The 25,797-nt window shown below is 57.1% G+C and overlaps 1 protein-coding gene across 2 annotated transcripts in view; it reads right to left on the bottom strand.

Annotated features, from left to right (window-relative positions):
• Window positions 1–885: 885 nt before the first annotated feature.
• Window positions 886–25,797, bottom strand: part of DENND3 (DENN domain containing 3) — a 49,948-nt gene continuing 25,036 nt past the window's right edge. The window contains exons 7-28 of one of the 2 annotated variants that reach the window (XM_078866366.1): window positions 24,966–25,077; window positions 22,536–22,655; window positions 20,938–21,156; window positions 19,914–20,029; window positions 18,952–19,107; window positions 18,604–18,700; window positions 17,484–17,587; window positions 16,672–16,847; window positions 14,284–14,442; window positions 13,472–13,827; window positions 12,566–12,731; window positions 10,719–10,855; window positions 10,153–10,275; window positions 9,433–9,609; window positions 8,327–8,456; window positions 6,940–7,047; window positions 6,366–6,508; window positions 5,602–5,762; window positions 4,602–4,738; window positions 4,122–4,228; window positions 3,203–3,352; window positions 886–2,075 (exon numbers count right to left, since the gene is read on the bottom strand). In XM_078866366.1, coding sequence (XP_078722492.1) covers window positions 1,869–2,075; window positions 3,203–3,352; window positions 4,122–4,228; window positions 4,602–4,738; window positions 5,602–5,762; window positions 6,366–6,508; window positions 6,940–7,047; window positions 8,327–8,456; window positions 9,433–9,609; window positions 10,153–10,275; window positions 10,719–10,855; window positions 12,566–12,731; window positions 13,472–13,827; window positions 14,284–14,442; window positions 16,672–16,847; window positions 17,484–17,587; window positions 18,604–18,700; window positions 18,952–19,107; window positions 19,914–20,029; window positions 20,938–21,156; window positions 22,536–22,655; window positions 24,966–25,077 — 3,361 coding nt within the window. In that variant the 3' untranslated portion in view covers window positions 886–1,868. The remainder of the gene's footprint in view (window positions 2,076–3,202; window positions 3,353–4,121; window positions 4,229–4,601; window positions 4,739–5,601; window positions 5,763–6,365; window positions 6,509–6,939; window positions 7,048–8,326; window positions 8,457–9,432; window positions 9,610–10,152; window positions 10,276–10,718; window positions 10,856–12,565; window positions 12,732–13,471; window positions 13,828–14,283; window positions 14,443–16,671; window positions 16,848–17,483; window positions 17,588–18,603; window positions 18,701–18,951; window positions 19,108–19,913; window positions 20,030–20,937; window positions 21,157–22,535; window positions 22,656–24,965; window positions 25,078–25,797) is intronic. The other variant, XM_078866367.1, reaches the window with a different exon arrangement.

The following is a 25,797-nucleotide window of genomic DNA, read 5'->3' as shown; positions in this document are numbered from 1 at the left end:
CCCGGTGTTGTGCTGCTCCCACTGTCTGCTGAGTGAGCTCCCTACCCGGTGTTGTGCTGCTCCCACTGTCTGCTGAGTGAGCTCCCTACCCGGTGTTGTGCTGCTCCCACTGTCTGCTGAGTGAGCTCCCTACCCGGTGGTGTGCTGCTCCCACTGTCTGCTGAGTGAGCTCCCTCCCGGTGTTGTGCTGCTCCCACTGTCTGTTGAGTGAGCTCCCTACCCGGTGTTGTGCTGCTCCCACTATCTGTTGAGTGAGCTCCCTACCCGGTGTTGTGCTGCTCCCACTGTCTGTAGAGTGAGCTCCCTACCCGGTGTTGTGCTGCTCCCACTGTCTGCTGACCGAGCTCCCTCCCGGTGTTGTGCTGCTCCCACTGTCTGTGGGGTGAGCTCCCTACCCGGTGTTGTGCTGCTCCCACTGTCTGCTGACCGAGCTCCCTCCCGGTGTTGTGCTGCTCCCACTGGCTGTAGAGTGAACTCCCTACCCGGTGTTGTGCTGCTCCCACTGTCTGCTGACCGAGCTCCCTCCTGGTGTTGTGCTGCTCCCACTGTCTGTGGGGTGAGCTCCCTCCCGGTGTTGTGCTGCTCCCACTGTCTGTAGAGTGAGCTACCTACCCGGTGTTGTGCTGCTCCCACTGTCTGTTGAGTGAGCTCCCTACCCGGTGTTGTGCTGCTCCCACTGGCTGCTGAGTGAGCTCCCTCCCGGTGTTGTGCTGCTCCCACTGGCTGTAGACCGAGCTCCTGACCCAGTGTTGGTCGTGGTTCGGAGACAGCTGCGATGCGGTTTGAACTCCAACCAAACACGCGTTTAATGCCTCTAGCCTCGATTACCTTGTAGAGAGGTACTTTAATAATCTAAAATATTATCGTCCTCATCATCGTTGTTCATAAAACGGAGTATGGCTGAAGGCTACGCAATGTGATGGCATGAAATTAGACGCGGCAGTTGGGTGTATTTCACATTTCATCGCTTTATTAAGAGCACTCCATGAACTTGCAACACACCGGCTTCATTAACCTTCTTGTTTTCACACAACAACACCATGGGCATGTACAAATTATTATTTTTTGACTCAACACCGCAGAAAAATAAATAGGCTTCGTTCCATTTTGTGGCCTCGACTGAGGCCAGTGCATAAATTATTAACATTTTAAGAATAGTTTTGTTTTCTTTCCCTTTAATTTCCTTCAGTGTTCAAAGGCATACACACACACATATATATATATAAAGTTCGCCCTGTAGCCTATTACATGCTTTTGTGGTAAAATTGATGTTAGCGAGCACCTATGAAGGCTGGCACGGCACACGAGGGGGTGGGGTGGACAGCACCATTTCCTGCCACTTTTGTCTCTCTGCCGAGTCGCGAGATAGGGTCGGCCCGGGACTGGTTTTTCCACCGTGGTTGGGTTTGGAGCGCAGTGCGCTAACCACTTGGCCACCGCTCCCTCCGGCCTACGTGTTAAACCATTATGTGTGCATGTTAAACTTCTTTCACACCGTACATAGCCAACCATACTCATCAGAGGTGCGGGGGTAAGGACAACAAACTAAACACAACAGGCAGTTCTAAAGAAATGAGTTTTCAATCTGGATGATTTAAAAGTGCATAGCTCCAGTGGCTTCTTAATATCGGAGGGATGAGTGTTCCAGACGGCCGTGGACAACCATCTGAAAGCGTGCGATGCAAGTGACCGTCTTTGTTCGATGGCGAGCCAAAAGCCTCTGGCTGCGAGGATGAAAAATCCAGAAATGCGTCGTTTAATGAATCCTCGTTCCGTGTAACCTCCATTCCAGGCCCTCCCCCCTCCCGTCTCCCGTCCCGTCTCCAGCCGCAGTCTGCCAGCAAGCCGGGCTTGGCAGCGGGGCCCCGTCAGATGACCTGCCAGATGGCCACCTTCCCGTCCTCCTTGCCCGAGCCGCTGAGCACGTAGCGGTCTTCCACGGAGCAGAGGCAGCGCACGGGCGCCAGCGAGTGCGCCAGCAGCTCGCGCTCCACGCTGGTCCGCCGCGTGTCCACCACGTACAGCTTGCCCACGCTGCTCCGTCCGTGCGCCTCGCCAACGCCGCCCACCCACACCTGGCCAGGCGGAGGGGGTGGGTGCACGCGTGCGTGTGCGGGTTTGGGTGTGTGGGTGTGTGGGTGGGTGGGTGTGTGTGTGAACAAAGGTGGCTGGGTGTGGTGCCGACCACCCACTCCCTCGTGCAAGCCTTCACAGGTGCTCGCTAACAGCACTTGCTCCAGTAGTCGTTTAAGACATGGGACGTGCATGTGTACACGTGCACACACAACAACAACAAACGCCATTCGCCACTAGATGGCGGTGACGTCACCACGGCGCCTGGGCCAGGCCATATGCACTTTGAGGCCACGTGAAGTGTCGAACGCCCGCTGGCAGGAGGTCACGGGGCAGACCCAGGTGCCATGGGTTGACTGACTGAGATGACTGGCTGATGCACCACCCGTGCAGCCTACTGTGCCAACTTGCTGCGCTTTAGCCACCCGACAATCTGCTCATTGTTGTGAGCGCCGCTCCTCTATCCTCCGTTGTCACTGGAGGGCGACTGCCTCCAACTGGCCAGCGGCGTCCTTCACGAGCCTCCTCCACAGAGGCCGATCTTGACACCGCTGGTACCAGTCATCGGCAAGTCCACTCAGCTCCACGTTATCTTGTATCACATCACTCCATCTCTTTTCTAGCCTGGGCCACGCACATTTAGCCCCCTCTCTCTGGCCGAACAAAAGCTGTTTAGGCATGCAGTGGCTGGGCTTGCCGGCCACGTGACCCAGCCAATGCATTCTTGCCTGCCGGAGGAGCTCACCGACGGGACTTTGTCCAGATCTTTCGAGGATTTGTGAGCTCCTCACTCAATCCAGCCTGGTTAAACCCAGGACGGATCGTAGGCAGGCCAGCCTAAATGTTTTCTAACCGGCGAAGATGTTCCATTACGGGGGGGGGGTCCACGTTTCGCAAGCATAGAGAAGGGAGGGCATGACACAAAGACAAAGACCCCCCGTATAGCCTTAACAGACTGTAGGGGCATTTGTTGTTAGCAAGCACCTATGAAGGCCGGAACGGTACACGAGGGGGTGGGTGGCCAGCACCACGCCCGACCGCCTTTGTCTCCCCAGTGGCGATGTTTACACACCGCAACCAGGTACTCATTTAAGGCTTGACTTAAACACACGCACACACGCGCGCGCACCTGCTCCTTGATGCGCAGCATGCAGGAGACGGCCGTGCACCCGGCGAGCGGCAGCGTGTCGCTCTCCCCGGCGCTCTCCCCGGCGCCGCCCGCCGTGCTCCACACGAGCAGCTCCCCGCGGCGGCTCGACGCCGTCCACAGCTGCTGCCGCTGCGTCCACACCGGCACCGTCGACAGTGACGCCACCGCTAGCGCCATCCCCGGCACCTTCATCGTCGCCAACGCCACGGCTATCGCCATCGCTGCTGCCGTCACCATCGACTACCACCAACACTGTCGCTACCACCGACACCGTCGCTAACACCATCACTGACGCCACCGCCATTGCCAACACCATCGCCAACACCATCACGGACGCCTTCACCATCGCTAACACCATCGCCAACACCATCGCTAACACCATCACTGACGCCAATGCCATCGCCAATGCCATCACTAACACCATCGCCAACACCATCACGGACGCCTTCACCATCGCCAACACCATCGCTAACACCATCACTGACGCCAATGCCATCGCCAATGCCATCACTAACACCATCGCGAACACCATCGCTAACACCATCGCTAACACCATCACGGACGCTACCACCATCGCCAATGCCATCGCTATTACCATTGCTAACACCATCACGGACGCCACCACCATCGCCAATGCCATCGCCTTCACCATCACTAACACCATCGCTACCACCATCGCTACCACCATCGCTAACACCATCGCGAACGCCATGAACCTTTCCATCAGTATCATCATCCCCATCGCGGACATCGTCGCATGCACAATCGTAATCGCCACGATCATCATCATCATCGTCATCACCAGCACCATCTCGTCACCAATCACCACAGCACACACTCCCCTCCACCACCACCACCACCACCAACATCTCTGCCCCCCGCCGTGGTTTTGCTGTACCTCTGGGAAGACTGTGAAGCAGCTGAACGACTGCAATGGTCCCTCGGCGGTGACGCTGAACAGACGATGCCCGTCCAGCCTCGTCTGAAGCACACTGTGACCCAGGCCTGCAACCCCGAACACAAAGACAAAGACCCCCCCTACGAATACTGGCACGTGTAGCTTGCGAGCACGCCTGACTGCGTTTGTCTCCCTTCGTGGCGATGTTTACACACCGCACACCAGGTGCTCATTTGAGGCTGAGTCGACCTAGTGGAGGCCCAGGACCGGTTCAGAAAATCGTCACCGACGTTGGCCGTGAGCGGGAATCGAACCCGGGTCGCCGGGTTCGCAGCTCAGCGCGCTCGCCGCTGCACTACCGTTCCCCAGGTGCGTACGCACATCCGCTACAAACCACGCTGAATTGTGGGGGGAAAGGGGCGTCATGGGGGATGACTGTGCTGATGGGGGGGGGGGCGGAGGGCAGGAGGAGGCACTCACAGCACCAGAGGGATCCTTCGATGAGCTGGATGGACAGCAGACTCTTGCAGTCGGGGATCTTGAACTGGCTGTGAACCTGCAGCGTCGCCACGTCCCACACCACCACCTGGCCGTTGAGGCTGCTCGAGATCACCTGTCTGGAGGGGTGGACACGGATGGCAGCGAGACGAGAGCGAGCGAGCGGGCGAGCACATGGGTGGACGTGCCGACGAACGGACGAGTGAGTGGGATAGCGAGCTGGTTTGCGAGTGAGTGGGTTGGTGGGTGAGTGAATGGGTTGGTGGGTGAGTGAGTGGGATAGTGAGCGGGCAGAGTTATTGAGCAGGTGATCGGGCAGGTTGGTGAGCGAGTGGGATAGTGAGCAGGTCGATGGGTAAGTGAACGGGTGGGTGGGTAAGTGAACGGGTGGGTGTGTGAGTGAACGGGTGGGTGTGTGAGTGAACGGGTGGGTGTGTGAGTGAACGGGTGGGTGTGTGAGTGAACGGGTGGGTGTGTGAGTGAACGGGTGGGTGTGTGAGTGAACGGGTGGGTGTGTGAGTGAACGGGTGGGTGTGTGAGTGAACGGGTGGGTGTGTGAGTGAACGGGTGGGTGTGTGAGTGAACGGGTGGGTGTGTGAGTGAACGGGTGGGTGTGTGAGTGAACGGGTGGGTGTGTGAGTGAACGGGTGGGTGGGTGCGTGGGACAGCGAGCGGGTAGTTTTAATGGGCGAGTGGGTGGTTTGGTGCGATGATGAGCAGGCCGGTAAGTGCGTGGGTGAGCAAGTGGGATCAAGCGATCGGCTGAGCGCACAAATGGATGAGTGAGTAGGTGAGTGAATTTAGCGTGGGTTTGGGGACGAGGGAGTGGGCCGGTTATCAATTGGGCAAGCAGGAAGACACACGCATTGAACAGGCGACCGAGCGGCTGGGGAAACGTGTGAGTGATGGAGCGTGTGGGCAGGCAGGCAGGCGGGCAGGGGAAAGGGCAGGGGGGGGGGGGGGCGAGTGGGAGAGTTCGTACGAGAGCCGGCGGTCGGGCCGCGACAGGGCCATGTCAGTGATCTGGTCGCGGTGCTCGCTCAGCTGCTTGTTGCAGGAGAGGCTCTGCATGTCCAGGATGTAGATGGTGCTGTCCACCGAGCCCACCCACACCTGCTTGCGCTCCACGTCCAGCATGCAGCTCTACACGCAGCACACAGACGGAGATCACCCACCCACCCACCCACCCCCCTCTCCCCGCGCAGTCGACGCACACACGCCGCCTCGCACTGCTCAGCGGCTTCGGGCCGTCACGAGCCCCCTCCGCACGCACGCCGAACTTGATGCGCAACGCAGTGTGCAATGGAATGGTTAGCTTGCGTAGCGTCGGCAGTGCAAATTGCACCTCGCAGATGCTGTGTGCGCGCGCGATGTGCGTGCGTCAGCGCGCGTATGTGCACGAGTGCGTGCATGTGTTTGTGTGCTTGTGCGTCGGGAGCTGCATTACGAACCTACGAACCCGGAGACCCGGGTTCCATTGCCGCTAACGCCCAACACCAGTGACGATTATCTGAACCGGTCATGGGCCTCCTCTAGGTCGACTCAGCCTCAAATGAGTACCTGGTGTGGTGTGTAAACATCGCCAACGGGGAGACAAAGGCGGCCGAGCGTGGTTTTGGACACCCACCCCCTCGTGTGCCGTTCCGGCCTTCATAGGTGCTCGCTAACAGCACTTGCCCCTACAGTCTGTTACAGGCTATACAGGGGATCTTTGTCTTTGTTTTTTTTTGTGTGCGTCCGTCTCACCACACGCGCGCGCCCGGCCTGGATGCAGTGCTGCTCGATGACCCAGGAGGTGGCGTTGAAGGCGGTGATGCGGCCGGAGCCGACGGCGCACCACAGCGTCCCGTGAGCCTGTTCATCCCGGTCGTCCCCCGGGAACTGAACCCCTACGGGAGGAGGGGGGAGGGGGGAGGGGGGAGGAGGGGGGAGAGGGGAGGGGGGAGGGGGGAGGGGGGGGGAGTGGGGGGGCAGCAGAGGGGGCCGGGGCGGGCGGGAGGAGACGGAGGAGAGGGAGGGAGGAGGAGGGAGAAATGAGAGTCGCGGGGGTGGCTCGGTGGGGAGAGATGAGAGTGAGCGATGTTGGGGAGAGATGAAGGAGTGAATGAATGAATGAGTGAATGACTGAACGAATTGGTGAATGAATAAGATAATTAATGAGTGATTGAACGAGGCAGTGAATCAGTGACCGCACGAATGAGTGAGTGAATGAATGGGCGAATTAAACAAAGGGTGCATGAGTGCGTGAGTGAGCGAATTGGTGTGTGATTGAATGAATGAATGGGAGAATGAGTGAGTGAGTGAGCGAATGAATGGATACCGGGCGTGTAGAGCAGTGCATCCACAGCCTCTGGCGCTGGGAGTCCGGCCGAAGGGTTGATCTTGTGTCTCAGCGTCTCTGACGTCATGATGGGGATCGTCTGCGACACTGGGGACACGGTCAGAGTGCGGATCAACCACGGGCCTCCACAAAGTGGTACCCGCTTTAGCCACCCCAGAGAGATGATGATGATGGCAATGAAGATGGCTACGAACTAAAACTCGTGACTTCCTAAATAGGATGCTCTTCTGCCCAATCAACTGGAAGAGGGAGCTTGTCATCTCTAACGCCAAATGAAAGATCTTGGCCATGAATATGACAGTGGGATGGCAGTAATTTCGTGAATGTTTATGAGCGTATGTTGAACTTCTTTCGCATCGTACGTAACCAACCGTGCTAATCGGAGGTACGGGGGAAGGACAACAAACCAAACACAAGAAGCAGTTCTAAAGAAATTAGTTTTGCATAGCTCCGGTGGCTCCCTCGTATCAGAAGGAAATGCGTTCCAAACGGCTGCAGAAGCACATCTGAAAGCGAGCGATGTAGCGGTGACGTCACTGCATCGACGCAATACAAAGGTGCTCGGACAAACACGTCAATCGACCGCTGGATAGGATCCCAAGGTGGAGACCATTATGAGCTGCGTAGCGTTGCGGGGGGCATGTTTGAAGGGGGCTTAGCCCCCTCGGCCGCTGAAGCAGCCGCCCCTTCGAAGATCACCTTCGTCGAGGCATCGCAGCTGCTTTTATTCTCATCCGAGTCGATCAGCCTCCACGGACCGAAGTCCGGTGAGCGCCTGAGGTCGTCGTCGTCGTACATCGGGCGCGAGAGCAGACCGCACGATCGCCCTGTCCGGCGTTTAACGGCCGTTCACAGTGCTGGTTCTCAACCTTGTTGGTACGACGCCCCCCCCCCCCCCCCCCCCGCTGGTCCCTGTGCCCCCCATTCCCCACCTACCTCCATGTCCACATGCCCCCCCCCCCCCACCCCCAGGTTACGAAGGCCACTAGACAAAGAGACCACATGTCCACGCCTCGAGCCGGTGGCTTTTGTCGCTGCAATGCGGCGCCGACGCTCGCCGCGCACACTGGACATTTTCTCCTGCACGGTATCCATGCTGCAGCGTGCATCTGCCCCCCCCCCCCCCAACCGCTTTTGTGCCCCCCTGTGAAAACGGTGGGGGGAGTGTGGGGTGGCGGGCAGGCAGGCGTCGCGACGCACGGGTTGAGAACCGCCGGTTTAACTTTCGTCCGACGTTGACCGCCGTCGTGTCATATGCCGCATCCCCCCCCCCCCCGCCGCTTCCCCTCGAGGCTCCAGTTTGCTTCCCCCCGCGTCCAGACGAGGTGCCGCTACGGGGCTGGGCGGCGGAGGGTCACCGCCTCACCGTTCTTGTATTCGAAGGTGAAGTAGGCGAGGCGGGAGGCAGCGAAGATGGCTTTGGGCGAGTGCAGGCACTGCACAACGGCGTCCATGAGCAGCACGTTGGTCGCCGCCTGCTGCAAGTACTGGGGGTCCTGAGGGGGGCGAAGGTCGGCGAGCAAGGGTCAGGGGTCAGCGGGTCTTGAGCAGCGCACTCGCGGCGTTAACCTCGTTGTTGTTGGTTCTTTCGGTAAAGTCACGTAGAAGGGAAGTAATAACATAATAAAAATAAAACATAATAAAATAATTCTCACAACGTTCCGGCCACAACGCAAGCAGCCGTCCTCAGGTGAAGACCAGGTCTGTCGGTGAGACAGCGTCTGAATGAAACACCACCACCCTTGGAGAAAGTTTTGTGGAATCCCACCCCGTAGTGGCGGTTAAATTTCGATTTAAAGCTTTCGTGACTGCAGGGATTCATCTTCTTGGTTCTTTCGGTAATCATCTTCTTGGTTCTTTCGGTAAAGTCACGTGACTTTACCGAAAGAACCAAGAAGATGAATCCCTGCAGTCACGAAAGCTTTAAATCGAAACTCGTTGTTGTTGTTGTTGAAATTGGCGGCGAGCATTTTGAATGAGTGCTAGAGACAGGTGCGACGCACTGCTGTGAGGTTACACAAGGCAGAGATTCGTTTTCAATCGAGATTATAGGGAAATCATCTCCCCCCTCCCTCCCCCCACTGGCAGACTAAAGCCTGACCGCAGACCAGGTGCTGAGTCGACTGGACATCTGTGAAAAAGGGCTTCACAGCTAATGGGATTGTCTCCAGGACGAGTAAAGATTCTGAAAGATTCCGATTCCGACTTCACTTTGCGCCGCACAGGTACGGCTGCCGCTGCGGGTGCCCTTTCAAGTGTGCTGAGATGCAAAACTAAGCTAAAAACCGTACGCAAATTTTTATTTTTTATTTTACCAGTTAAGGCTCGCTGGGCTACATAGCTCTTTTTCAGAAGCGGCGAGCAGGCCACAAGCGACAGTAAAGCGCTCTGTGACTCGAGGGGAGGGCGGCTTTTCATCGGTCGCCACGCGAGATCGCGACGGCGATCCACGCCGATGACTGCGCCGCTCGCCTTGTGGTGGTCGGCCATGCGCTTGCCGAGCCACATCTCCTGCACGATGAGCTGCCACAGGTCGCGCTCCGCCTTGAGGTTCGCCACGAAGGGCTCGTCCCGCCGCGACGTCGTCCTGATGCGCAGCGCCGCGATCTTGGGAGGGAAGATCGACGTCACGGCCACAGAGTCCACCTCCTGGGCCGCGGGGGGGGGGGTGGACACCGCGGGGGGAAGATGGTTACCCTCGGTGGCGCAGTGAACGCGACGACCCGAGTTCCGTTCCCGACCACGGCAAACAGCATCGGCGATATCGGTACCAAGTCCTGCACTACCCAAACCCCCCTTCACTGGCTGCATCTTCATGGGACTCACATTGTGGAGCCAGTCCACAGCTTTGTAACTGAACACAAAACGCCGTATCAAAGAAATTGGTTTGCAATTGAGATTTTTTTAAATGCATAGCTCCAGTAGCTTCCTAATATCTCAAGGAAGAGCGTTCCAGACGGCCGCGGTGACCACCGTCTTTGTTAGACAGCCAGCCAAAAGCCGGCACTCTTGGAGACTATACAAGTAGAGGGTGGTGCTCATGGGGGGGGCAGTATCAATGGTGGTCGGGGGCACTCAGACGGCCAGCCAAAAGCCGCCGCTGCCACTCTGAGGACGATCGGAGTTCGAGTGACGGTGTGAACGGACGCGCGCCATGAACGTGCGGCTCCGGCGCTGTGGCGGTCGTGTCACCTGGATGTCCCGGAAGACGCCGACCTCCAGGTAGGTGTTCTTGCCCTCGGCGAGGAGGAAGAGTCGCCGCTGCGTCATCGCGAGGCGGCCCTGGCCCATGCTCGTCTTCACCGACGCCGACACCTGGGCACGCGCAGAGAGGGGGCGGCACACCACGTGGCTGGTACTAGGGGAGGGAGGCAACCACGTGGGTGGTACTAGGGTGGGGTGGCAACCACGTGGGTAGTACTCGGGGAGGGTGGCATTCGTGGAGGGAGGTACAAAGGGAGGATGGTATGCACGGGAGGGCGGCACCATACTGGGGTGGCACTCATGGGGGCTGGACAAGGAGAGGGTGGGGCAGTATCAATGGTGGGTGGGGGCCACTCAGAAGGCGGTGGCGATCGTGTTCAGTGGAAGTCATCGTGGGCCGGGTGGCAGTCATGGTGGTTACGCTTATAGCGGGCGGCACCCACGGGATGGACGCTGAGGGGCAACGCTCACTGGGGGAGCAGCGCCACTGAGATTATTGTCGCCGCGACGGACTCACGCGGACCCGGACGTGCGAGCGACGGACGTCCGTTCACCTTGTAGACGCACTCGCTGCGCTCCAGGCGCTCCACCACGCCCGAGGGCAGGTCCAGATCCAGGGTCTCCTGCTCGGTCTCCTTCCACGCCTGGTAGAACGCGGCGAACGTGTCGGGGTCCACCTGCTTCTGCTGACCTGCACGGGCATGGGCGCACGTACACACACGCGCGCACACGCACGTACACACACGTACAAAGACGTAATTTGTCGATTTAAAGCTTTCGTGACTGCAGGGATTCATCTTCTTGGTTCTTTCGGTAAAGTCACGTAGAAGGGAGATAATAAAATAATAAAAATAAAACATAATGAGAATTGTATTATTTTATTATGTTTTATTTTTATTATTTTATAATCTCCCTTCTACGTGACTTTACCGAAAGAACCAAGAAGATGAAAGACATAATTTTTTCCCTTTAGAACTGCTTTTTGTGTTTCGTGTGTTGTCATTCCACTCCACCTACGATTAGCACGATTGGCTACGTACGGTGAAAAAGAAGTTCAACATTCGTACATACACAATGCCCATTTAATTTCATGACAAAGATCCCCCATATAGATTTAATGGACTGTTGGGGCAAGTGCTGTTAGCGAGCACCTATGAAGGCCGGCACGGCACACGAGGGGGTGGGTGGCCGGCACCACGCCTGGCCGCCTTTGTCTCTCTAATGGTGATGTTTACGCACTGCATCATGTATCCATTTGAGGCTGAGCCGACCTAGGAGAGGCCCAGGACCGGTTACAATAATGGTCATTGGTGGTGGCCGCCAGCGACGTTTGAATTCGTGCCGCCGGGTTCATAGTGCAGCCCGCTAACCGCTACACTACCGCTCCCCAAGCACGCACACGTGTACACACAAGCACGACAACAATAGCTGCCATTCGCCACTCAGTGGCGGTGAAGTCACCACAGCGCTTGCGCCAGGCTAGGTGCACTGCGGTGCCAAAGGCTCGCTGGAAGATCACGGGACAAGCCCACGTGTTACGGGTTAACTCACCGAGATGATTTAACATGATTTACTTTGGCCAGATTTTTCACACAAAAAAACAATGGAAAAGTAACCACAGCGGGGGTATTTTGTCCGTCTTAGTCAGGAAACATTGTTTTGTATCATGCCCCATGGTATATAAATCGCAGTCTCCACCTGTTATCCACTCTGCCTCTCTGGCCTATCTATGGGCTGTGGGAAAGGGCCATTGCCTGAAACATCACCGATTTAATTTTTTTTCCTTTTGAAGCCACTGTCGTTGATGACTGCGCTGAGTTTTTTTGTTTTCGTTATCACCAATTAATTTTGCTTAATTTCGTGGATCATGGACTTCGCTGGACTCGTCACACGAAGCCGTAACACCTGGCTGGGGTGGAGTTTTAAATTTCACGGTGACCCCCCCCCCGACCCATCACCACCACCCCCCCTCCGACCGCACTCCGCCATCACTGGAACTAAAGCCACAAAGACGCGGCAGTAAGAGCCGTCGTATTCATAGGTAGTGGCTCGACTCTGGCTCAGTTTATCACGTGACGCATAGAGGGCAGAGCCTCTGGCAGAAAAGCGGTTACGACCTAAACGGTGACATTTTCACGGGTGAAATTTCCTGTTGAGCTGAGGCCCGAGCCGTTCTGTTGCTTCCGATGTACGGAATGTAAACGTGCGGGCTGAGCCATGCCTCGGCTCAAGCTGAGCACGGCTGGGAAACCACGCCGAGAGCTGGCTGAGGTTAAGCCTGGAGGCTTTGAGCCGGCTTGCATGCGCCAAAGCCAGGCGTGAGCCAGGCCTGAGCCAGGCCAGAGCCAATCGGTGACTGAGAGCACGGATCCGAACGTGCGTGCGTGCGACGTTGTCTCACTGAGCGTGAGCGCTTGGAAGAGGCGGCGTATGGTTCCCTCCTCGCGCACGATGCCCGACTCCTGGACGCAGCGAACGAACTCCTCCTCCTGCAGGTGCTTGCTGGGCAGGGCAAAGTTCTTGACACGCTCCTCGCTCTCTTGCCTCCACAGCGTCGCGGCGGCCTGCTGCCACCACGGCCCCCCCCCCCCAACCACGGATACGGTCAGCAAGTTTCTTACAGGCCGACTGCGTCGCGCGACAGGGATGTCGTTCCCCCCGCGGTTACGACAACGTCTTGGCTCTTCTTGGTTCTTTCGGTAAAGTCACGTAGAAGGGAAGCAATAAAATAATAAAAATAAAACATAATAAAATAATTCTCACGACGTTTCGGCTACAACGCAAGCAGCCGTCCTCAGGTGAAGACCAGGTCTGTCGGGGAGACAGCGTCTGAATGAAACACCACCACGCTTGGAGCGTATATTTAAGCTGGGTTGGAAGGGGGAGAAGGGCGCCTTGACAAAATAATTTGCATATCAAGAGGAATTTATCATATTTATGGGAAATGCAGGTATGTAGGTATGTGATTTATACTACTTGTGAAATGCGTAGGAGGTGGGCGGGGGGGTTTCAAAGTCATATTATGCCCGTGCATTATGCAGGATTAGCAGCATCAAAGGGAGGGGATAGAAACGTCTTGGCTCACAACGCCAGGTAGGTATCCATTCCGCCACGCAGATGTGCACCCGCGCTCACGTGAGCACACCGCACGCGTCTCGCCACACCGCGCTCACGTGAGCACACCGCACGCGTCTCGCCGCACCGCGTCCACGTGAGCACACCGCACGCGTCTCGCCGCACCGCGCTCACGTGAGCACACCGCACGCGTCTCGCCGCACCGCGTCCATGCACACCGCACGCCCCTCACCACGCTGCGCACTGCCACCACGGCGGACAGCTCCTGCAGCAGCCGGCGCAGCTCGGGCCGCCGCTCCGCCTGGCGCCTCTCCTCGTCCGACAGCGCCGCCAGCAGCTCGGCGGCGGCGGCGCGCGGCAGCACGGCGACGTCGCAGCGCGCCAGCGACGCGAACTCGGCCAGCGCGTCCACGGGCCGCCCCGCGGCCGCGTACACGCAGCCGCGCAGGTAGTGGTAGGAGGCGAGCAGCGCCGAGCTGTCGCCGCGGGCGCGCCACTCCCGCCCGGGTGCCGGCGGAGGAGGAGGAGCAGGGGGCGCCGGCGGCGGCGGTGCGGCCGGAGCAGACGAGATGCCGGACACCTGGGCGCCTGGGAGGACGGACGGAAGGACGGGCGGACGCGTGGGCATGTGGCGAGAGAGGCGTGCACAGAACGACGGCCCCGACGCGTTCGGCAGTGACACTGGCCTAAAGATGGGACTGGCCTAAAGACAATGATACTGGCCTAAAGATAACACTGGCATAAAGATTATAACGCTGCCCTAAAGATGAGAGTGGCCTAAAGACGACGACACTGCCCTAAAGATAACACTGGCCTAAAGACGATGATACTGGCCTAAAGGTAGCACTGGCATAAAGATTATAACGCTGCCCTAAAGATGAGAGTGGCCTAAAGACGACGACACTGCCCTAAAGATAACACTGGCCTAAAGATGATGATACTGACGTAAAGATGATAATGGCCTAAAGACGATAACACTGGCCTCAAGACAATGACACTGCACTCAACACGATAACACTGCCCTAAAGGCGTTGAGCGTCGCACCGGTCTGCGTGAAGTTGATGGCGAGGGTGAGCTTCTCGGCGCACTCGCCGTAGTAGCTGGCGACGGCCGGGCCGTGCTGCGGCCGGCTCGGGAAGGGCGGCAGGCAGAACGTCGGCGGCGGCTCGCACCGCCTCATGTCCCCCCGAGCGCCATCCGTCTCTAGCGGGCGGAGGGGCGACGGAAAGGGAGGGAGGTGGCGGCGACGGTCGGGATCGGGCAGAGGCGTCATACGAGACCGGAGACCCGGATGGTATCGCTCGCTCCAGCAGCTGCTGCTGCTGCAATTTTTATTTTACCAGGGAAGGCCCACTGACCTATGTCGCTCTTAATCAAGTGAGTTTAACACGTAGGCTTTCGCGACCAATATTATTCATAATCAACGTTTTTGGGTTTAGATCGCGTTGTGAATGTTGTGGTTTCACGCTTCAACGGTGGGCTTAAGCAGTGAACTATTTGTCTTTTGTCAACGTGACACTTTTTTACCGATTGGCCGTGTCGGGTGGTGGAGGGTTACGACACATTTATAAATAACGCGATCTAAACCCAAAAACGTTGATTAATCAAGTGGCTTATCATCACGTGGCAATGCGTTGTCTCGTCTTCGGCCATCCTCGAGGGTTGGCCGCAGCACGAGGCAATCCTTCGCCACTGTCTCCGTCAAAGTCCGACCCGCACCTCGTCGTGCCGAAGGGGTGAACGGCTAAAGCAGGAAATTGCCTGTTGAGGCTACGCCGTCAGGGGCGACGGTACCGCGGCTGAAGCACCGCCTGGGGCGTTACGCGAGGTGCGCAGGCCCAACAGGAACCCGGAAAATAGTTGGCTGACGTGGGCGGCGAAGATTTGGGCAGAAGCGTGTCTTCTGGCACTCGTTGGGCTGAGGACTGCATGCTGTGGGCAAAGGCCAGCTTGTGAGGATGGGAAGGCACATCAAAGTGCAACTGGTAAAAGGCTTCCTTGCCGCGAGATGGAAAGATGAGCGGACCTGCCATCCTATTTCCCCCAACGGCACTGTGGACAGTGGAAATGTACAGCCGCCAAATGCTCAAAAACGAACGTCGATTCTAAATGTGGAGGGGAAAAACCGAAGAACCCGGAGAAAAATCCACGCGACCGTGGGGAGAGAGACGCAAACTGAAAATATAGAGGCATCGGGGTCAGGATGGAACCCACGACCTCCTGCATACCAGGCGAGGTAGTTAACATCTCGCTAAGGTGGCACTCCTTAGCTCCGGAGCCAAGGGGGATGGAGAGACAAAGGTGGCCGCGTGTGGCTTCGACCAATGCCAACCCCTTCGTGTGCCATGCAGGCCCTTCACCGGTGCTCATTTAACAGCACTTGCCCCAACAAACTTCGTAGGCTACATGGGGGTTCATCTTCTTGGTTCTTTCGGTATGTAGAAGGGAAATAATAAAATAATGACTCTGTCTTTCCGACAGACCTGTTCTTCACCTGAGGACGGCTGCTTGCGTTGTGGCCAAAACGTCGTGAGAATTGTATTTTATTATGTTTTATTTTTATTATTTTATTATTTCCCTTCTACGTGACTTTACCGAAACAACCAAGAAGATGAATCCCTGCAAGTCACAAAAGCTTTAAATCGAAATGTACACGGGGGTTCTTTGCGCGTGCGTGCGAGTGCGTGTGGGCCCGTGCGTGCGAGTGCGTGTGGGCCCGTGCGAGTGCGTGCAAGTGCGTGCAAGTGCGTGTGGGCTCGTGCGTGCGAGTGCGTGTGGGCTCGTGCGTGCGAGTGCGTGTGGGCTCGTGCGAGTGCGTGTGGGCTCGTGCGAGTGCGTGCGAGTGCGTGCGAGTGCGTGTGGGCCCGTGCGTGCGAGTGCGTGTGGGCTCTTGCGAGTGCGTGCGAGTGCGTGCGAGTGCGTGTGGGCTCGTGCGTGCGAGTGCGTGTGGGCTCTTGCGAGTGCGTGCAAGTGCGTGCAAGTGCGTGTGGGCCCGTGCGTGCGAGTGCGTGTGGGCCCGTGCGAGTGCGTGTGGGCTCGTGCGAGTGCGTGCGAGTGCGTGCGAGTGCGTGTGGGCCCGTGCGTGCGAGTGCGTGTGGGCTCTTGCGAGTGCGTGCGAGTGCGTGCGAGTGCGTGTGGGCTCGTGCGTGCGAGTGCGTGTGGGCTCTTGCGAGTGCGTGCAAGTGCGTGCAAGTGCGTGTGGGCCCGTGCGTGCGAGTGCGTGTGGGCCCGTGCGTGCGAGTGCGTGTGGGCTCGTGCGAGTGCGTGCGAGTGCGTGCCAGTGCGTGTGGGCTCGTGCGAGTGCGTGCAAGTGCGTGTGGGCCCGTGCGTGCGAGTGCGTGTGGGCCCGTGCGAGTGCGTGCAAGTGCGTGCGAGTGCGTGTGGGCTCGTGCGTGCGAGTGCGTGTGGGCCCGTGCGTGCGCGCGTGACTACCACAGGTGGCGGAGGCGGAGCGCACGGAGCCATCCCGCCAGAAGTACTGGTTCTGCGCGTGCGGCTCCCGCAGATTGGGCATGCTGATCGCCACGCGCCGATTCAGCTGCTGGCTCTTGCTTGCCACTTCGCCCACGGTCAGCTTGCGCGGGGCGTCCACCATCTCGTGCATCAGCCTGGCTCGCGACGGGCACGGCGGTGTCAATCGCGTGCCGGCGAGCACGCCCGCAAGCTCGTACGCTCACCACGAAGTTTCCCGTGAAAATGTCACGGTTTAAGTCGTAACCGCTTTTCTGCCAGAGGCTCTGCCCCTCCACGCGTCACGTGGAAAAATGTATTCAGTTGCTAAAAGAATAAAGATGATTTTCCGAACTGTAAATGAATAAATGACGAATGAGAACGAAGTTTGTCATGTTTCACGAACCCCATAAGATTATCGCGGCGATAAAATGTCAGTCGTGGTTATACGTAGCTAAGGTGAAGGTCGTAGGTCATACATCATCAATACTATAGGTCTCTGGTTCTTCCCGGTAAAATTACAAAAGTTAGCGCTGTCATTGAGGGTAATGACTCACGGCTAAATGTTGTTTGTTATCACGCATTCACACCCTGGAGAACACTCAGGCACTGGTGTGTTCGTGTTTGTGCTTTCTCGATTATGGAGCGGCACTGTAGCATTGCCCGATATGAACCTGGTGACCTGAGTTCGATTGCCGCTTACAACCACCACCAGTTACGATTATTCGAATCATTATTGGGCCTTTCCTAGGTCGACTCAGCCTTAAATGAGTAAATGGTGCAAGCGTCCACACCTGTGCGCGTGCGAGCGGGTGATCTGCTCAAGCCTGGAGAAAGCGTCCATCTTCCTGCTGAGTCGATCCTTCAGGAAGCACTTGAACATGTCCGTCTCCAGCACCTGTGGCATTTCATCCGCGTCGTCATCAGCACACGGGGGAAGTGGGGGAAGTGGGGGGGGGCAACGCCACCATTTGAGCTGCACTCCAATTCACGACGTCGCAGCGAGAGTCATGGGTTGCTGCCGCCTTCCGCCACGAACCGCCGTGCCGTTAAGAGGTCCGCGTCACTGGATTGGAAATTCCGCGGCGTGAACACATGACCGTTGTAAATGAGTGGGCAAAAAAATAAAACTTGCATCTTCTTTAAAATGTATAGAGTGCCTTTCAACGTGGCGCGTAACATAATTGTTTTAAAGGCATAAACTGGCGCCCACTCCTTGTCGCAAGGGCTGTGGAGTGAGTGACCACGATAGAGGGTGAGGGGGGGGGGAGCCGTCACTGCCACTTAGTGTTGTCGCTGCTGCTGTGCATGCCGCCTGTCCCGCAGCAAGCGGTTTGGTACAGCGTCGCATCGTGCGAGCGTCACATCTCCTACTCCCCGGCAACACTCGCCACCGCCTCACGTTCACACTCCCAATTCGCTGTTTGCCTTTGCGGTGGACGGAGACCGGGTTGAATGAGGGGGCGGATAAAGCAACAAGTGGCCACGCAATCGCATCGAACTCCAGGAGAGAGGCTACTGCTGTGGGGACGTGGATGTCTTCGATTTGCACGCATGTTGAACGTAGCCAACCGTGCTGATCGGAGGTGTCGGGGGAAGGCCGGCAAACCAAACGCGAGAAGAAATTCTAAGGAAATGAGTTTTCAATCAAGACTTAAAAGTGCATCGCTCCAGTGGCTTCCTAATATCGGAAACAGAGCGCGTTCCAGACGGCCGCAGAAGCGCATCTGAAAAGCGTGCGTTGCGGGGACCGTCTTTGTTCGATGGCCAACCAGAAGCCGCCGACTACTGCGACGACGATGTCTGGAAGTCCGCGCGATGGTTCCAGCCCGGTTTCATCCGTGGGCCGCCATCGCTTTCGAGCGGGTCATGGAAACGAAGCGTCTGGGCGGTAGTGAGCGCGCGTCGCGGCACCTTGGTGTAGAAGGGAAGGTCCATCAGCTCCTGCGACTTGAGGAACTCGTCGCTGTTGAAGACGCGGTGCTCGTAGCTCAGGTGCTGATTGACGTCCCTGGGGAGGAACGGGGCTCCGTGAGAATCCGTGGCGAGGTGGTGCCGACCGCAGTTTGTGACGTCGCTGAGAAAGGTGACGATTTGATTTTGACCCCCGTCGTTATCCACGTCTGTCTGTCTGTCTGTCCATCTCTGTGTCCGTCTTTGCCTCCGTGTACACGTCTGTCTCTCTGTCCATCTCTGTCTCAGTGTCCGTCTAAGTGTCCGTCTCTGTGTCCACGTCCGTCTCTCCGTGGCAAGCGAGCGAACCGGAAGAGGTCGACCACGTAGCGCAGGGCGGCGCGTCGCAGCTCGGCGTGCAGCGACTGCTGCCACAGGCGGCGCCGCTCGCGCGCCTCCGCCAGGCTGCCGCCGGCGCTGCGCGACAGCCCCGCCAGGTCGTAGTGCAGGTTCAGCGCCTCCACGCTGCGGAAGCACACAGACAGACGTGGAACAACACAGACGCGTAACCACACAGACAGACGCGGTGTTACCACACAGACAGACGCGGCGTCACCACACAGACAGACAAGGAAGCACACAGACAGACGTGTAACAACACAGACAGACGTGGAACAACACAGACGCGTAACCACACAGACAGACGCGGCGTCACCACACAGACGCAGTTCTGTGCAGACGCGAGACCACACAGACGCGTCACTGCAGAGAAGAGACACCACACGCACGCGGCATCGCAGGGACGCGCCGTGAACACCACAGACTAACCGCGGCCCTCCCACCGACACCAACCACCCAACCACGAGAACTCTCCCACCATCTCACCATGGCCATTATTTTCGGGAAAAATTTCGGCTTTTCTCCTTCAATGTTGCAAAAAGTTTTGCTGCCTGACTGGCTGGCTGGCTGGCTGGCCGGCCGGCAAGCGGGCAACTGCGGGTCGGCGTCGTGGCCACTCACATCTGGGTGATGACGTCACCCCGCGGTGACCCCCAAATCAAGACCACTAGTTCCCATGCCCCCTCCCCCCCCCCAGCCCCCATGCCCACCCCCCTCCCTCCCAGGCGATAAGGCCACGACAAAGAAAGATGGAACGTCCACTCATCTCGTCCATGCTGTTCATGCCACGCGGATTTTCCTCGCACATGTTATGCGTTTCTCCTGCATGGTAGCCATGCCAGCAGCCTGTGTCCCCCCCCTCCCCCCCCCCCAAAGTGCGACCCACGCGTTGAGAACCGCCGCTGTGGAGGGGACCACCACTCCCTCGTCACCTGCACAGGAAATGCTGCTGGGCAGCACCGGGAGCGTTGGGCACGTCGATGAGGGCGTCCGCCTGCGAGGCCAAGATCCGCCGGGTGCTCACGTTCACCAGCACCAGGTCCTCCACCTGGCAGAACGGTCGCGGCCAACGTCAACATCGCACAGCGCCGAATCGGAGGCCATCGTCGGCGTCACCGTCGCGAACGCCGCCGCCATCGTCATCGTCGAGTTCACCAGCAGCAGGTCGTCAACTTGCCACCATGACACCGCCACCGTTTAGTACGCCATCATCACCGCCGTCAACACTGCAAACATCAATCGCCTCGCGTAAAAAAATAATCACCGCGTTACACTCCCGCACTCCCGTTGAAACCGCAGCAGATTATCATGGTTCATGTTCAAAAGAGCCGCCCCTTCGTCGTGTACAATCTTCAAGCAAAGGGCACCCCCAGTGGTAGCTGTCCCTGTGCAGCTACAAGGTAACCCAGCACCTGACCTGCAAGGAGGACATTAATGATGACAATAATAATCATATAAATTTAGCACATTTGGTATTCGCCATCATCCGACAGACGGCGAATACCTGAGAGAGAGAGCGAGAGAGGGGGAGCGAGTGAGCGCGTGTCCGTGTTGGGGAGCGGTGGTGGTAGCGGTTGGCATGCCGCGCTACGTACCCGGCGACCCGAGTTCGATTCCCGCTCAAGGCCAACATCAGCGACGATTATCTGAACTGGTCCCGGGCCTCCCCTCAAATGAGTACCCGGTGCGGTGTGTAAACATCGCCACTGGGGAGACAAAGGCGGCCGGGCGTGGTGCTGGCCACACACACACCCTCGTGTGCCTTCCCGGCCTTCATAATTGCTCGCTAACAGCACTTGCCCCTACAGCCTGTTAAGGCTATAATGGGGGGGGGGGTCTTTGTCTTCGTCCGAATGTACGCAGTGTACAGTGAACTTCTTTCGCACCGCACGTAGCCGACCGCGGTGCTAATCGTGAGCTGCGGGCATGCGGGGGTGGTGGTGGACGGGCACAGACCCTGTCGACGGTGGAGAGGTGGCGGGAGTGGCAGCCCATGAGGAAGACGGTAGGCGCCTCCAGGAAGTCGAGCATGCCCGCCGAGAGCACGGGCGCGTAGGCGTGCCGCCAGGACAGCGGCCGCAGGAGGTGCAGGAGGCTCTCCGCCAGCGGCGTCAGCAGGGACAGCTCCGGCGACAGCAGCACCACCCGCCGCTCCGTGAGGAGGCACGTCAGGATCTGGGCGCGCGAACGGGGCGGCAGTTCGTGGGGGAGCGGGCGCACGTGACCCCCCCCCCCCCCACCGATTCTACGCGGATTCGAAACCGGCCCTCCCCCCCGCCCGCCCGCGACGTACGGAACGCGTCCGTCGATTCGCGCACGCACGCACGCGCGTCAGCTCGCGTTGTTGGAGTGTTACAACGCGCGTGAATTGTTTGGCGACCGGCAGACAGAGCGGAAAAGGGGCCCGTCGAATCACGGAATATCAAGTTCGAGTCACTCTTTGTTTCCATCAATTATGTCTTCTCTCCACAATGCGGTTTTTGGGGGTTTTTGGGTTCTAAACCAAAAACTGTATATCGGTTGCGAAAGCCCACGTGTTGAACTGTCTCTTCTCTGTCTTCTGAATATATGTCACTCGCCCATATCGATGTCTTAAAGCTCTCGCGAATAAACTTCTACTTCTTATTGATATTTCTTCTATCTTATTTAACTTTGGCGAGCTATCTCCATCTTGTGTTGCTTCCACATTCAAGTCTCTATATCATGATCCTATGCCTTGCAAATACAAATCTTCCGCATCTTCCCAATGCATAATTTTACCAATTCCAATTTCCTTATGTGGCCACTTAACAGCGAATTATATAACGAGCGGGGTAATCCTGTAATTCACTTGCATTGGCCACGTAAGCAACTCTCTGCGATTCAAGTTTTGCTACTCTATGTGGTACCAAAATTCTGCTCTGCATACATCCCATTGATTTGTTGGGTGGGGGTGGGGCGGGGGAGGGGGGCATGGGGGGGGGGGCCTTTTCTTGCCTCGGTGTGCACCTAGCCTGGCACAACCGTCGCGGTGACGTCACTGCCACTTTGTGGCGAATGGTCACTGTTGCTGTCATCGTCGTTGTTGTCGTTGTTGTTGTTGGAGCTTTCATGCCCACGAGTTTTCGCTGCTGCCACAGAGCGAACTGAATCCCGATGTTGCCCCAGTGTCGGATTATCCTACTACACGTGTAGTAGCTACTACTACTACACGTGTATTAGCTACTACATGTGTAGTAGCTGTGGGCCCCGCACTTTCAAGGGCCCCGTGCTAAATGCTTTCAAGCTATCAATTCCGGTTCAGTGATTCTACACTTGCCCTATTACTATAGTACTATACTGCTTTCAACTTTTATGAAAGACTGGGTGTTTAAGGTGAGCGATTTGTCGTATTATCTGGCTGTATAGCAAATGAAAAATACAATTACTCTACTATGCAAGTTACATATTAACACACGTAAAGTATTACATCTTTTTAAAAAATTTAGGGCCCTTTTATAACATGTGCTACAGGCCCCACACTAGGTTAATCCGGCATTGTGTTGCCCCTGCTACGCGGGCGGGCGGGCGGGTACCTGCAACACCTGGCTGGGACTGAAACACAGGAAGGGAAGACGGAGGTCAACGTCGATCGCTGGTTCCCCCGGCTCGGAGGGCGGAGTGAGGATCATCTGCAGCGGCCGCAGCATCAGGCTCTGCACGCGGCGGCAACACCAAACAGGCTGAGTGTCATCTCATCTGTACGGCGTTTAACCACCACGCTACTGCAGGTCACGACAACACGCGCTCACGCGCCTGCACACTTACTCCACCCCCTCACTCACCCGCTCACCCACTCACTTATCCACCCAAATGCCCACTTCGCCACTCACCCACTCACACATTCACTCACACACTCACTCACTCATCCACCCACTTAGCCACTTCGCCACTCACCCACCCACTCATGCACTCACTCACTCACACACTCACTCACTCATCCACCCACTTACCCACTTCGCCACTCACCCACCTACACACGCACTCACTCACACACTCACACACCAACTCACTCACTTACCCACTTAGCCACTCACCCAGCCACTTCGCCACTCACCCACCCACCCACTCACTCACACACTCTCACACTCACACACTCACTCACTCACTTACCCACTTAGCCACTCACCCACTCACACTCACTCACTCACAGACTCACTCACTAACACACTCACACACTCACACACTCACTCACTCACTTACCCACTTAGCCACTCACCCACTCACACTCACTCACTCACACACTCACTCACTAACACACTCACACACTCACACACTCACTCACTCACTTACCCACTTAGCCACTCACCCACCCACCCACTCACACACACACTCACACACACACTCACCCACTCACACATTCACTCATCCACTCAATCAATGGAGATAGAAATCCCAAATATCTGAATAAAAGGCTCGCACAGAATACGTGGGGGGTGGGGGGCAGCACCATGCCCGGCCGTCTTTGTCTCCCCACTGCTGATGATTACACATCGCACTACTTAGCTTCTGTGAAAATAAGAGCTTCATAGTTCATCGGATTCATCCAGTCTAAATACAAATTCTGATTCTTTGAGTCTTTCGGTAAAGTCACGTAGATAGGTTCAAAGAAAATAAGAAAAAAACTACGACGTTTCGATAGAAACGCAAGCGGCCGTCATCAGGAAAAGCGGGTTCGCTTCTAAAGGCAAACTGTTTACTAATTATGATTCTGATACCACCTTGCGTCAGAGAAGGCCCAGCGTAGAGAGACTTTGCGTGACTACTCTTGAGATCCCTTTGAGTGACGTTTTTCAAAATCCCATAACCAGAAGGAGACGCCACACACTTCCCGCATGCCTTGCCAGGGGTAAAATATTAGTACTGGTAGGAACCTCCTGGTTACACCAGCCCACAGGGGATTATTGTGTCCGTTCGTCCGTCGTGCATCCAAAAATAGGAGGGGTGGGGCTGGGTGGAGAGGGGAGGGTGGGGAGGGTCTGAGTGGGGAGGGGCTGGGTGGGGAGGGGAGGGTGGGGAGGGGCTGGGTGGGGAGGGGCTGGTCACCCCGTGGTGCCCTTATAAAACTCAACGTTTAACCTACTCACGCCGGCTTGTGCCCGCCCTCACAGTCGGCCATATTTGCGGAATACACCACGCCGCCGTTGACCCTGGCCATTGACCGAGCAACCCAACGTTCCTACCAGCTCCCTCCGCAGGAATGTGTTTAAACCGTTATTTGTCCAATTCTCAGAGCTTCACAACGCAGTCAAAATGTATTGCAAAAGGGTGACGCAGTAGTGCCAGTGGTTCCGAACTCGCTGACCTGACCACGGCTGACATCAGTGACGAGCGATTATTCCCAACCTCCCCTCCACCCCTTCTCCCAACTCGCACTGACCAGCGTGGCGAAACAACTCCCGTGGCCGACACGGTGCGGGGGGAGGAAAACAGATCGCTCCGGTCGTGGATTGGTAATTATTCTCCGTGCGACAACGGCGTGCGGGAGGTCGTGGGTTTGATCCCGACCCCGACGCCTGCTGTACAATTGGAGTTTGCGCGTTCTCCCCCGTGGTTGCATTAAAATTCTTCTCCAGGTCCTCCGGTTTCCCCCCCTCTACATTCAGCATCAACATGCGCTTGGAGTAATGTGGCTGCTACATTCGTCCACGTGATAAGCCACTTTGTCGAGCCATCATTTGTGGCCAGGTCGCTTCCAAAAAAGGGCTCAGCGGGTCTAGCCTGGTGAAATAAGAACAGTTTACACGGTTTTAGAGTTTAATTGCAGAATGCGGTTTTGTGTGCAGTCGTAGGTGGCCGGATTTCAGTGGTGCCGGGGCTCAGCGCTCAACGAACCCGAGCCACCCGGCCACCCTGAGAAGAGGGAATTTCACGTAAACACGGCAGCAGCGGTGGGGGGAGGGGCAGGGTGGAGGGGGGTAGGGGGGGACCGTGGTTGGGGGGGGGTGTGGGGGGGGCGGCATTACCACGTGAAGAACTCCCGGTGGCGGGCAGGGCACCAGAGCCAGCGTTGCTGCAAAGTCAGCGATCCGGTCCTCAAACAGCGAGTCCTTAGTGGACTGCAGCTCCATGAGCAGGCTGCGGAGAGAGGCGGGGTCGCGCGCACGCTCAGGTCGCCCACGCCACGTCACGGACGAGGCCGCAAGCGCGCGCAGATTCTCGCCGAGCGTTTACGTATTCTCCTGGTTACAGTCCGAGACGCTCCGGAGAACTAAGACGCACTGCACTGAACTTGTGCCCGGTGCCAATAAAGTTATACAAATCTGGTCACGCGCACACACACACACACACGCACGCTCACACATACCGGATTATAAGACGCAGCACCGCCAAGTTTAGGTTTAACAAATGAGTTTACTTCAGATATTCCAGATTCCTCCCTCCACTGAGTGAGTGGTTGAGTGAATGGGTGAGTGAATGGGTGAGTGATTGGGTGAGTGAATGGGTGAGTGAATGGGTGAGTGAATGGGTGAGTGAATGGGTGAGTGAATGGGTGAGTGAATAACTGAGTGAGTGGTTGAGTGAATAGGTGAGTGAATGAGTGAGTGAATGGGTGAGTGAAAATGTGAGTGAGCGTGTGGGTGAATGAGTGAGAGGGCTGAATACGTGACTTGTTGAATGTGTGAGGGGGTGAGTAAGTGGGCAGGTGAGTGGCTGTCATCTCGACTGGAATGAGTAAGTGGATGAGTCAGTCGGTGAATGAGTGAGTGAATAAGTGGGTGAGTGAGTGGGTGAGTAAGTCAGTGGGTGAGTGAGTGGGTGAGTAGATGATTTAGTTAATGGGTAAAGTGTGGGTGG

The sequence above is a fragment of the Lampetra fluviatilis genome, chromosome 22 (genome assembly GCF_964198595.1).
Source record: "Lampetra fluviatilis chromosome 22, kcLamFluv1.1, whole genome shotgun sequence".
NCBI lineage: Eukaryota > Metazoa > Chordata > Hyperoartia > Petromyzontiformes > Petromyzontidae > Lampetra > Lampetra fluviatilis.
The sequence above is the reverse complement of the archived record's forward strand: the minus strand, read 5'-3'. Positions and strand labels throughout refer to the sequence as shown.